At 45.3% G+C, this 13,925-nt stretch overlaps 1 protein-coding gene across 6 annotated transcripts in view; it reads right to left on the bottom strand.

The window, feature by feature from the left end:
* Positions 1–13,925, bottom strand: part of SEMA5B (semaphorin 5B) — a 271,422-nt gene that overhangs the window by 30,172 nt on the left and 227,325 nt on the right. For all 6 annotated transcript variants that reach the window (XM_042040534.1, XM_042040538.1, XM_042040539.1 and 3 more), the window contains 6 exons: positions 13,710–13,827; positions 7,504–7,685; positions 4,338–4,481; positions 2,700–2,847; positions 1,203–1,428; positions 342–560 (listed from right to left, as the gene is read on the bottom strand). In XM_042040534.1, the coding sequence (XP_041896468.1) occupies positions 342–560; positions 1,203–1,428; positions 2,700–2,847; positions 4,338–4,481; positions 7,504–7,685; positions 13,710–13,827 (1,037 nt within the window). The remainder of the gene's footprint in view (positions 1–341; positions 561–1,202; positions 1,429–2,699; positions 2,848–4,337; positions 4,482–7,503; positions 7,686–13,709; positions 13,828–13,925) is intronic.

Below are 13,925 nucleotides of genomic sequence, written 5' to 3'. Positions count from 1 at the left end.
CTCATCAGGGAGCAGATGAACCATGATGCCCTCCACTGGATGGAGCATCAAACCTTCCTGAAGCAAAGGATTGCTATAAGCCACCATGCTACTTCCTCTAGAGGATGTGGCTGTGTTACCCTCTGAGCTGAGAAGAAACCTAAGTCAGCACTAAAGATCACATACACGGGTCATTACAATAGCTTTAAAAAAATAAGGAAAGTCCCCCAAACGAAAAACAAACAAACAAAAAAAAGGCAGCTTAAAAATACTGATTTTTTTTTTTTTTTGCTGTTGTTGCTCTACCATTAAGATTTGGGAAAACACCTCTGAATTTCATGCAGGAAGATGATCATGGTTACCTGGGCAGGGGTGAGGATTGCAGTCTTGGTACTCCATCGCTGACCCCACACAGGGCAAGCCACCATTTTTAGGTTCAGGGTTTGTGCATGTTCTCTTCCTGATCCTAAAGCCCAGCTCACAGTCCCTGGAACAGGAAGACCAGGCCCCCCAAAAGGACCAGCCCCCATTGATAATCCGTGCAGAGGTCTTACCAGTCTTGAGGAGGTCATCAACAAGAGCTTCAAGGAAAACAAACAAGACACCATAAGATCACAGATTAACCAGTTGTTGGGCTTTTAGAAAGGGGTTCAGCTCATGAATACAATCAGGATCTATGTGCCCTGCAGAATAGCTTCTGTTGAAAGCCCTTAGCAAGAGTTTTTTTTTTCCCAGAGCTACAGCTAAGCTAGACAGAAAAAGAAATTTGTACCATACAAACTGAGTTTACTGATAACCCTGATAAATGACCTCCCTGGGCAGCAAATTGTGGCAGTCCAGACTGTGCCCTCAAGATGCTGCCTTGCATCACAGCAGTACTGCAGGGAACAACCTGAGAGACAGTGCACAAGGGGAGCTCCAGGAAGAAAGAAAAGACACACTGTCCTGAGAACTGCTCTTCTCTTCTTTACACCCTCATTACTCGCCTGTTGTCTTTGGGGCAGCCTGGCAGGAGCAAGAACAAATCTATACACTGCCATAAGCACAGAGCTCACAACTGTCTGTCTATGTCACAGGGTTCTCCCCATCGCTGCCCCTCTGCAGTGACACCAGTCCTACATGTCAACACTACTGCAGACACAGTCTTATTGTTCTGAGAGGATCCCCCTTGCACCACCACACCCAGGCCTGCCCCATGGTCCCTCAGAGCTGGCAGGACGTACAGTCAGTGTCACACACTGCGGAGCCATCGTTGGGGCAGAACCGACTCTCGGTTTTCTTCCTCCCGAACTGCAGCTCATGGGGATCTGACAGCTGGGCCCGGCACGTGTAGCGGAAGCGCTGCTCCTGGCGGGCACCGCTCTGGGTGATGTTGACAGGCATCCAAGGGGTCCAGGGTGTGTTCCTGCGCACCTCCGGGCAGCTCTCCGGGTTGCAGGTTTTATATTCCTGCCAAGAAGGAAAACCACTTCCTCCTTACTTATTAAACAGCAGCAGCCTAACTGGCAGAGGTTTATTTACACTTCAGAAAGTAAGGGGTACCCTCTGGACCTAAACAATCCCTATCCACCTTCTCTGACCTCACAGGCACAGGTCAGTGCTGGGCATGGCACAAAATATGGTGACTATGGAAGCAGTGGTGGTGCATAGCTTCAGGTGGACCTCAAGGGTAAACTGTGCTTGCTGGTTTTATGTCTCCCTCAGGTTTGTGTTTCTTTGCTGACTCAAAATCCTGTGGGGCTTCGACAGCTTGGTTCATTATGGGCAGAAGAATAATTCAGGCAACAGATAATAATAACAGCAAACAAGTTTTCTGCTCTGACCCTGAGAGGCTGTTCTCAGGTCAGCGAAGAGGAGCCCCAAGAGGACAAAATGTCAGTAAGGTTTATTCCTTGTAAGTTTATTTTTTTATTTTTAATATGGGTTTAGAGTAGATCTTCTTACAGCTATTTTAGTTTGATTGGCTTTTCAAACTCTCTAGTGAAGGTTATGAACCATTTGCCATCCTTGGTCTACAGCAGCCATTGAACACAGACAACATTCTGGCTGGCTGGGAATGGGGGGATTTGAGGGTTTTACAATTCTCGTCACCAGTGGAAGGAATTCCAGTGATAAACATTTGTGTTCTTGATTTAAAGTAACTAAATAAACAACTCTTTTCTGGCAGAGGGGAAGAAATGCAATGCTTCAGGACTTCATGGTTCTAGTGTAAATGCCAAACAGCTTGTGAAGAAATGGGAGGTTCCAGATCAAGTCTGCTTACACTGAAAGGAAACCCTACAATCAATTAAAAAGGCTGCATGAAACAGCTGCCGGAACAGGAAAGGGAAAATAAAAAGAGCAGATGGGGTGTTGGATCTCTTGTTTACTCAAGTATGACAGTGCAACTCATTTCTGATGTGTGTGTGGCCTCCTTGACTCAACAGGATAATTCTTGGGAGTGGGACAGAAGAAAGGAACATCTATAGATCTTTCAGGTGAAGGACTTGATATCAGCCTACAGAGGCCTAAGGAAGTAACTCTGTACACCAGTCTGTCCGTAAATCTGCCACCCCTCTGTTTCCAAGTTCATTTCAGCATCCTCTCCAGCAAAAGCTGAGGACAGCATTTTCTTCTTGCTTGAGAAATAAAACCACAGTGGAGAGAAGAGCTAAATATCCTGTTCCTTGATGCTACTGTCAACAGGTGCCCCTCGTGCAATGTCAGTAAACAATACATACCACAGCACAGCCTGGACATGTGTTTCCATTTTCACAGGACCTCTGCCTTGAATGAATCCCTCCACCACAATTCACGCTACATTTATTCCAAGGTCCCCATGAAGACCAAAAAATCGGTAATGGACATGGACTGTTCTCATTACAGAATCTGAAAGAAGAAAGAGCACTGCTCAAAAAACTCCACGTCAGCACATCCGAGGTACAAAATGGTGCGAGATGCAAGACTGCACACTGCATTTGGGCACAACTGATGCATGCACAGAGAGCCAGCAGAGACTGACACAATGTCAGATTAGCAATATTCCTGTCCATGGAGAGAAATGTAGCCTTTGTACCAAATGAGGGTGGTTAATCAGGCTGAGCTCGGTGAGACAGTTGGAGTGAATGGTCGAGATCAGGTTTTCTCAAGTGCTCTGTCTCAAAACTTTTCCACAAACACTGAGTCCACAAAAGAGCTCATAAACTGAAGCCCAAGTGTCACAAAAAGGGAGAGTGGATAGTAAATATTCTAAATGGGATGACTGGTGGGAGGACAACTCAACAGTCATCTGTCACTAATGGCAAGTGCTAAACACCTGACAATCTTCTCTTCACACAATCTGGCTTTTACTTCTGCCTCGACCCTAGGAAACTGGAGTTTGCAACCAGATGCTATATGCATCTAAAAGCAGGCCCTACGTGAATGCTACTTCATGTTCTGTGTCAAAAGTAACTGTAACTTTGTTCAGCTTTTTAACCAATATTGTTCTCAAATTTAATCACACAGAACTGCAATTTACTCAGAGGTAGTCTTCAAACCCAAAAAGGACCATTGTGAATGGACACAAATCAAACCAAACATTAAAATGTCTTGAAACAAGGCAATGAAATGAATTGCTCTTTTTATTCTGAGAAATGCAGAGACATATGTCTTAGTGACCACTCAAGGGACAAGCAACAGCCTATTGCCAAGTAGAGGTGCCCTTTAATGAAATGTCAGGCCTGGAAAGAAGCTGGGATGCCTTGAAGCACGTGTTTCATGAGGGGCCAAGCTTGAAGAAGCATTATAGTGCAGATGGCTCTGTAGGTTCAGAAAGTATTAGGTTTTAGTAATTTTGTGTGAAATTTTCGTAGCTTAGAGGGGAAAAAAGATGTTTTTCTGATGCCATGCCCTACAAAAACTCAACCCTGAATCTGTGAGTTAAGCTGTATTTTGTCATGAACTGCTTTTGGAGCATCAGAACAAGTAATAGAGACTTGGGAATGGTGCAACTGGCAGTGAAAGCTGCACATACTCAGCTGCCACTCCAGGGACAGATCAGAACAGAGTAACTGTGCCTGTAAACTCTACAGTGCAAACAGCAGGCACAGCTTCTGCATTCCGTGAGGAAGTCAGCCCTCTGTGTGGGACAGGAATACTTGTGAAGGCCTGAAGGGTCCTGCTTGGGAGTGAGGGCAGCTCTGAAGTGTCTGACGTTCACAGGCTCACTGAAAGAGAGTGTCCATGCTTGTAAACAGCCGCATGCCTCCCAGGCTCTGGGACTGCTTCTGCTTTCTGCATTGAGCCCAACAGCCTCAATCTGCATTCCCAGCCACCACTTCCAGCTGCCAACATTACAGCCACAGAAATGAACACACACCATCAAGGACAACTCTTACCTTTCTTCCCTGCTCTGTCCAACACAGACCCTGCCCCCATACCGTGGAGCAGGATTGCTGCAGGATCGCTGCCGGACCTGGAAGCCAATCCCACAGGAGGTGCTGCAGGGGGCCCAGGAAGACCACGGTGTCCAAGCGCCATTTCTAACAAAGAGGGTAAGAGAGAACAGAGTATGGGGGAAGTGTTGAACTCATGGGAGAATAGATTATTCATTTCAACCAGACTTTGTATCAGGGGAGATTTTTAAAAGGGAGTTTTGAAAGTGCTTAGCAGTGGCCTAACTTTCCTCCCTTTGAAGTCTCTAAGAATTGGAAAGGAAGAGAATGAAGACAATGCTGAATGATTTTGAAAACGTCTCCTAGGACTTGCTGGGCAATAGCGTTGTTAGTGTAACTTTGATTGACTATTCCCCCATCATCTTCCCCATGTCTCATAACCCTGCTCTTCTGACCCAATGGCTGATCCCAAAGGTCTATGTCTTGAACACTTCTGCACAAAGAGTTCAGGTTTTGAGTATCGTGAAGGCCAGTTGTGCCAACGGATGTAAAAAACCTACCCTCTGCTAATTCAGTACATATTGATGCTTTAAATCTCTTACAGCAACACCACTGCCAGCTCCCATGTTTCTATCACAAACCTCATAATATTTTGTATATTCTTATATATAATATTCCTAAAGCCTTCAGCATTGAATCCTATTAAATGGAAATCTCAAATTTCATTAAAAATAACAATAATTGCTTCTAGCTTTCATGGCCACCTGCAGACGTCACTGTACTGTGACCTTAAATCTGTAGAAACCAGAGGCAATTAAGAGCTCAGAGGCAGGATCTAGTTTCATGGTTTAATGAGTGATCACATCTCTGCTGAACAGTGGTAACACAGCCTGAAGCCAGTGTGATGTAAAATCCCCTAGTTCACACCTCAGCGCTGGAGATATTGCCAAAGCTCCTGTGAGAGGCTGAGCACGTGCAGGCGGCTCCTGCCACGCTGCTGTGTGAGGTACCTCAAACTTGTGCTTACACAGAAGCCAACATTTTCATCTTTAAAATCTTGCATCTATTAAAGCTCACCTTCCTCTGATTTGGCAGCACTGGACCTTGAAGCAGGAGAGAAGGAACCATATCTCATCTCTTCTGTGCTGCAGGTTTCATTTCATACGGAGCCAGTGGTAATGCTGTGTCTTATAAAACTGTCTAATCTTGACACTTCAGTGCCTTAAGCCAAAAAATATCTTTTCTGGGGTGTGTTTTTTATAAAGAAAAATCTTTCTAAAAAGTCTAGTCAAAAAACAACTCAGGTGCTCACTGACTTGAAAGCTAAGCTTGAAAACAGATGTTAATTTTCAAAGCATTTACTGAACTAATAACACTGCTGGCAAGAAATATTTCCTGGCATAGCACCAATCAGGGAAGAGGATGAAAGTTAAAACCCACATTGCCCTTCACAGTTTTTGTGTTTTTTATCAACTCTTGCCTGTTCTTGGCAGCTTTATTTCAGAACCCTGTTAGATCTTTCCCCCCTCCTCTTCTTGTTCTCTCATCCCTCTCCCTTCCCCTCTCCCACCCTAAACAAGGTCAAAGAACAAGAAATTCACTCATATAAAAATCCTACTATTCCATTTTATTCTGCTATGTTTTAAACCACCTACTACCTCCCAACTCTTTAACCCAAAAGAAAGATTATATGTACAATCATGAAAAGAAAAAAAATCAAATGCAAGGTTGCTGTTACTGCTGCAAAAAGGGCAAGTAATTTCTACTAAAGAAATCCTCAAAAACCCAACAGCTCTTAACATCTATTTGTGTTTCAGGATTTTTAGCAGATCCACTTTCAGATCTCCAGCTTTCTAATAGAACTCATTTTTAAACATCCTACTCCCTCTTTGCAGAAAGAAATCTCAATGCCGTATGAAGTCAATTAAAGGAAATTTGAGGGCTGAAGCGGATGTAGGATGACCAGATGTCCCTATTTTTCAAACCATGCTGTTTTGTTATGTCTTAAGATTGAATAATCTGTTTTTCATCCCCTTCTTAGAAGCTGCTCCTGCCTCTTTTGCCATCAGAGCAGTGCTGAGAAACCCATCCCACTGGCATGTTTTCCATTTGCCACTGACAGAAAAAGCCTGCCTGGGGAAGGCTTTGCTCAGCCCACGGTGGCAGCACAGGGGCAGGAATGACTGCACACCTTTTGGGCAGCACAGCCCATAACTGGAAGGAGAGATGCCAATTAAAACATGAATATTGCTGAATTTTTGGTGCCAAGACCAGCACTGATCTCCAGGGATGAGTCAAGAGGCAGATGTCCTTAATGGAATTAATGTTTATGGAGAAGATAAAGTAGATTAAAACTGTATTGACCCAATATTTAGCAAAATCCTGGCTGCCCCCACCCTGGTTAAATAGTGTTTACACTATTGCATCATCTTCCCTTGAGTCATGACATGATGTAGTCTGAGGGTGGTGGGGTACCACGGACACAAACACCATGGCTATGTTTGGGCACCCCACAGGAGGACATTTAGCTTCCATACTGCCAAAGCTGAGCTCCAGGCTTCTGTGGGCAGGCAGCATTTGGGCACAAGCTGAGCTGCCTGTGCTGCTCCGGCGCCGTCCCCGGGCCGTCTCCCGAGCCCGCTCGCTGCCAGAGGATGACGTGCTGCTCCCACCTGCCCAGCAGACAGGCTGTGCTGCAGACAGGTCACAGACTTGCAGAACAAGGCAAACAAGCCTTGTCTGGAGCTAGGCTCAGCCCTGTCCTTACAGGAGTTGCTCTGAAGGAGCTCTGCTTGTTTTTGGCAATGCGGCCTTGGAACCCAAACTCTGAGAAGTTATGAGCTTTCTGATTTTTTTAGTCTGCTGTTCAGCTGGCTGACAACTACCTCTGCCTTATTCACCTCCTCCTGAGGGGTCACTACTCACTGTACAACTGAGGGAAACCAAGGCACAGTGTAGGGTACAATAATTTGGGGTGCTCATCTTCCAAGAGCCTTGGCTGAGTGCTCTTCACTCAGAGCCCTTGGGTTTCTTCATTTTACACTGACTTCAAGCTCGACCTCACACACCTCACTTTGGCTGGGATACAATGACATGGTCACAAGGAAGGAGCTAAGCTGTGCACAGACACAACTCTTGTTCCCTTAAGAAGCACAAAATGCTGACGTACCTTGAACAATTTGCAACCTCAATCCTGGCCCCTTCACAGCTGCGACCTCCACAGCGAGGACGAGGGTTGTCACATGAACGTGATCTACACATACAGGAGCCTGTGCTGTCCCCATCCGAATGCTCACACAGTTGCCATGGGGACCAAGGCCCCAGCCTTCCATTTGTTGTCAGGTTTTTCACCTAATTTTAAGAGGAAAAAAAGGTCATTAATAGCAAGTTTACATTTCTGGAGACAGGCCCACAATAGAAATGCCAAACAAGGCTTCCAGGGGGATTAGGATGCAGCTTAGAGGGGAGCTGTCTGTGCTTGCGAGCAGGATTCAAAACAGAGGGTTGTTTTCAGACAATGCCACATCAATATTTACCCTCCAAATTCCACACCACATACCTAACATGTGCACACAGGCACCGAGCCGACCCAGCCAGCACCACACCAGGAGCAAGCATCCATCTGCCACACCACACAACCACCACACTCGCTGTTCCACGCTGCACAGCTTCAGTCTTTCAAGCAACACCACAGCCAATACTGGCTGACCCCACTCCATCATGTTGCAGCCTCTGCAGGGCTTCCTGCAGAGTATTTTCCAAGTTAGTGTTCATATAACCGTAGTGACCAGCTGAGGCTGGGGCCTCACTGAGTTTGGCCCTGTCCAAACGTGCAGTAAGAACTGTCTCCCTTTCTAAGCTGAGCCATACCCTAAATGGCCATGTGGATGAAGAACAAAAAGTGAAGCAGATGATGATGACTAGCATTAATGCTGAGGATCACATAGTCACCTAAAGAGCAAGAATTCATCTCAAGACAATTTATGTACCAGACCACACTACTATCTGTCCCCTCTGCCCTTTGCTTCATGCCTGCACAGCCCTGAACAGGCTGGGACTTGAGAGCTTCCTGCACACTGTAATAAAGGAAAAATACAGTAGTTCTGGCAGACCAAGAGCATGAGAAACAACTATTTCAGGACTGGTGACAACCCTCCAGTAGACAGTGTGTCAGAGCTTGCTCTCCTGTGCCCTGTTTTAACCAGTGCTGCTAGGGGAGCCCGCAGCTGAGGGCTGGGGGACCAGGTTGCTGGGCCCCTTGTCCCCAAGTCTGTCTGGAGAGGCTGTGTGCTACCTGCTTCTCCTGGGATCACTCCTGGCCACCACTGCCTTCCTGTTACCACTCCACCACTACTGCAGAATCCTGCAGCCCAAGACCATGTCTTGAAAGCTGCCCTGAATACCCCTGCCCTGGCATCCCCTCTACTACTTGTTGAGAAACACAAGGCTGAAAGGGATTGGTGCTGGCCCTACCTGTGTACAGCTACTCCCTTTTTACAGCACAAGCACCATCATGCACTTCTGCCCTGGTGGCTTCCTCCATGCTCCCCACCCCATGCCCCATCCCAAAGTGCCAGGCCTTGCAGGCAGATGGCACAGATGGTGGCTGCCTGCAAGTGGCTCATGCCTGTGGGGTCACCCATGTGGTGGTGGGATGCTCAGCAGCTTTGCTAAAACCACTGCTGAAGGAAACACTGAATTTGGCCTCGGTGTCACACGCAACGAAGGATGAAGGAAGGAAGAGGCTGGGGTCCTGGCAAACAGCCCTGGCCCCAAACCTGAGCCAGTTGCCCTGACAAACCCCACTGTGCCATGTTTCACTGAGCTCTGCTGCCAGCAAGAGCAGGCCCCTGGGCTGCCCCAGGGGGGGAATGATTGTCCCTGCTTTACAGACAAGTAAATTAACGCATGGAGGGGCTATGAAGCTGCTCAGGAGCCACACAGGGAGCCAACCACAGCCATGGGAAGAGTGCTTTCCAGCTCTGTGCTTATTCTCCAAGACTGGCACTATGTTAAACACTCAGAATGTACCTCTGGTGGGTTGTCATCTTCCCCTCTCACCCATCTACAGCAGCATCAAAAATATGCAGCAGTGGCATGGAAGCGATTTAGATCTGATACTGCAATTGTCAGGCTGCAGCCAGGGGTTTCAGGCATCTGCTGTAAGCCTTTGTTTGCAATAGATTATCATGTAGTTGTAAAAATTTGCTCTGGGCTGCAGGTTAAAAGGCAAGATGCCCACAGAGGAGATCCCTGAGCTTTGTAGTTGTTGTTGAATTTGCTGTTTTAAACATTGTTTAAAAATCAATACAGTTGGGTTTCTAAAAGTTGGAGGGGGGGAGTCAAAAGAAGTACTTTGAGACATTTAATACTAGATTTTTATGTCCTTTTTCCTCCTGCCTTACAAAAGCCCTAATCCAAGCATTGCATCATTTCTATTCATTTTTGACCCAGAAAGCCTTGCTGATTCCAGCAAGATTCCTGTTCAGAAATCAATGGTATGATATGGCCTGTGTCATCAATTAAAAAAAAAAAGCTGATAAATAATTATTGGCTCATAAGTGATACTGGGAAACAACCCAAAAATTAAACAAATAAGCAACCATAACCAAAGTGCTGAGATTTATAAACATGTCACGCTGTGAGCGTGGGAAGTTTTTATACTTAAGAAATTACATATGGGTTATTATTCCATCTTTAAATTCACAAAAAATATCTTCAAAAGAGCAAACCTGGGAAGTGGGATAAAAACCCACATGCATTGATCTTTTTCAGGAATACCTTTACAAGGCAAATCCTTTGACGCCCACACAGTGCCCATCAGACAGAGAGGACATCTTTAAAAACACATCTGATCAAATGCCCTTCCCTCACCTGACAATATTGCCAGTTCTGGAATTCTTGTCTTTTATAAACTGCCACACTCACACCAAAGGCCTCATCTTTTTCTTTCTTCGTTGTAGAATCTAAAGGCTCAAGTGCAGGATCTAAAAATTCAGACTGCCCACTCCTAATCCCTGCTACCAGGATATTTTCCATGTTTATTCTGATATTACAGGTAAGACTGAAGCATTCCTAGTTCTTTCAGTTCATCTATTCCTTGTCTTAGGATTCAGATATCAAAAGCTTATAATTTTGCCAAGCTTTAATTACTTAATCTGGAAGTTTCCATGTTAGCTGTTTGATGTAAGCTGAAAAGTCTTGCAAAGTTTCAGTGAAACTACTTAAACCATTTATAAAATCGAAAAAAAGCAAAAAAGACTGTCCATAAGTAGCAATATTTTCCTTGAAGCAAACTAGTGTTCCGAGCAAGGAACTGAAATTTTTGTCCTTGTAACACCTTTTTCAATTCCCATGAAAAGCCATTCAAAACTGTCCAGGGTATAAAATCCTTGGGACATGGGAAAAATTCTCAGTTTTCAGAGATTCATAGATTTTGATCCCTGCACCCAACGTCTTTTCTCTGCACTGGACATGCTTCAGTGTGGGCCAGAGCAGGATCACCCCGGGCAATGCAGCTCTGAGCAGCTCAGTCCACGTGAATTGACAGCAGGGTACAAGACACCCAAAACCAGAGTGGGGAAACTGCCACTGATTAGTAAGAAAATGAGGTAGCATGGAACAGATGCAATATGACTAAGATAGGGGTTTGCTGTAAACACAGAGTGGGACTGGAATGAAAACCTGGAAGGAAGATCATTGTTTGGCTGAGGATAAGGAGGACAGTACACTTTATTGGGAATACTCAATTCCTGACTTGCCAACCACCCTCAACAGTGACACCATGAGCTTGGCTAATAGTTTGTTGGCTAAAGCTGAAGTTCCTTTCCTGCTGGTGGCTCATGTTGGCATCAGTAAGATACCACAAAATAGGATGTGTCTGTTTTTCTAAAATCAAAGTGCACCTCCCTCCCTTCTTCCAGGAAAGCACATACAATCCTTCATCAGGATTCCCTGATAAAGCATGGGCACATACACAGAAGAGCAGTTTAGTTTGTGGAATTTGTGTGCTACCATTTCTTAATGTTAAAATGGTTGACATTGCAACCTCAGTAATGAACCTTTAGGAGATTCTGGATGTTATCTAGTAATAACATATATTAACCATTACCCAATGTATTGTGTTAACATTACATGATTAAGCCTTTATCTAAAGTCCCTTAATATTAAAGCTGGAGAGTGGGAATCTGTGGCACAATGTAGTGCTGTACAAAGATGTTCAGACTAGCTCTGAACAAGCCCGTTTGCACAAGAGCAGCAGTCAAGTTGTGTTAGTGTTGTGGTTGACTCACACAAATGCCTGGCCCATGTAGGATATAATTCAATAATATGCCAGTTCTGGCTTTAAAAGCTGCTGAATGCCAGTCTCTCAGCTGTGCCAGGACATCTGTTTGTGGGCTAGGCTGCGAAAGAACTCACTGACATTATCTGGGTTAGGAAAAGTTTATTTGGGAGGGGTGCTTTTAATCGACACAATTTCACACTTGACTGTGATCTCACATACAGCTGTACCAGCACAGCTGAGCACCTGGTGCTCAGCCCAGAAAAGTGGGGTGGGAAAAGCCAGGACTTCTTATGACAGTAACTCATCCAACTAAACTCAGACAGGTCTTTTGCTGGAGTGAAGTTTGGCATTGGGTCACTGCATTTCCCTCCCTTTTCAGTGCTCATCTGCACATGCTCTTCTAGACCCTTTCTTCTGCTGACCATGACCTTTGTCCTGCACTGAATACAAGGAAATACTTGGATATTGCTGATGTAGGTGCTTAAATGAGCTATCCCACTCCACGCCAGTGTGAATTCATTCTAGTGAGTGGCAGAGGTGAAAGAAAAAGAAAGTACTTGCATGTGGATTTTAAACGGCTTGGCAGCCTGTCAGTCAAAGAGCACAAGGCTGATATATGTAACAGAATGGGAGCATCTACACAGAAAATAATCTACAATGGAATGCTAAAACAAATGTAAAACTAGCACCCCAAGAACAGCCAAAGCTCCTGAATATTCTGTGCTGAATTTTTATGACCTTGAAACAATGATCTGGAGTAGTTTGCTCCCTAGTGTGCACCACAGCAGACATGTTCAAACTAGAGGATTAACACCTCACACACCTATCAACAGACACAGGCATTAAGCAGGACGAGATAACAGCATGGGCAATCAAGAAGCACTGCATCCCAGTTCAACACAGGAGGGTTATAAACACACAAGCCTCTGAATCCAGCAGTGAAAAACTTAAGCCTGCCAAGCTGAGGATGGATTGAAGTAATGACTAGTATTTCCTGGGAAAATATCTGAGGAGTAAGGGAGATAACGGGAATAAACATCCCAGCACCTCCAGACAGAAATAGCGTACTGAAGATACAACCCATCCAGTCCTCCCTCCCTATCTACTGGACTTAGCAGTATTAATATGCTAATTGACGTTAGATAATAACAATGAACATTAATGACAATTTCTCCCCCACCCTCACTTTATTTAACAAGACTGGTTTTTCCTCCCCAGCCAGCATGCAGGTACAATTCAAGCAGCAGGAATTATACTCGGCCAGACAGCTTCTGGGGATCACAGCCAGGAACTGGATATTGCCATCAGAGAAGGGTGGGTGGCTGGAAAGGGAGCTGGAGAGTCAACTCAAACTGATTCAAGCAGAGACACTTCTTTTCTATATGCATCTCTTGGAGACCAGGGCCAGGAAAAAAGGCCATCTCCTTGCAATATCATGTAGATTTGGTCTCTGGTCTGCTGCAGTCAGTTGAGAACCCAATATTGTCTTTCTCACACCCCCTCTCTCAGTTGCACTCTCCCCGTCCCTTGATTTCTCTAGTACACACTGAATGTTTTTGTTCCCTTTGCAAACCACACATGCAGTAATTTGTGCTGCTGTCTAGATGGCTCTTCCTGCCAGTACAACACTTTTCACCAGTGTTGTCTCCTGGGCCCAGCTCAGGGATCCAAGAGGAAAATTACCTGACTGCTGCCCCAGGATGCTGTATTAGCATCCTGGAGCAGCAGGCTATTCTGATTCCCCAGCTTGCAGGGAAGCCAAGAAAATCGTGCAGACAGCAAGCTCAAGTTTCAGCTGGGGCTTACATGGTTCTCAGCAGTAACTTAGCAGCATGATCCATTCTTTTTCACCCAAGGCATGGGTGGGCATGAGGAAGACTGAATGCTTGCTTTAGGATCCCTCTTTCAGAGGAAACAAATACATTTGGGGTCTCCATGTTCTAAACAAGAAGCTGTGCACAGATATTAGTGCGTGCCACTGCTTTTATAACAGCCAGTCCTTTTCAGACTGCCACACACTCACCTCCCCTTCTCCCTTCTACACATACACACATCAGTATGTATAAAATATTTCCACTCCTTCCACTTACTGGGCACTCAGTAATATTTTGAGTCCAGAGGCTCATGTTGGAGCTGTCCTCAATGGTGGTGCATCGCTTCTGCTTGCTATCCCAGCCACAGTAAGGGTCTCTGGCTCCCAGGCATTCCCTGCATGTGCAAAGACAAAAGATTAAAGCCCCTTAAAACTGTCTAGCTCTAAAGACACGTATTCAAGTATAATCCTCATATATGACAGCTGTCAACCG

Source organism: Corvus kubaryi, unplaced genomic scaffold (genome assembly GCF_017639235.1).
Source record: "Corvus kubaryi isolate FWS band 111438036 unplaced genomic scaffold, C.kubaryi_AGA036_p1.0 37396, whole genome shotgun sequence".
Taxonomy (NCBI): Eukaryota; Metazoa; Chordata; class Aves; order Passeriformes; family Corvidae; genus Corvus; species Corvus kubaryi.
This window is presented reverse-complemented; position numbering and strand designations above follow the sequence as displayed.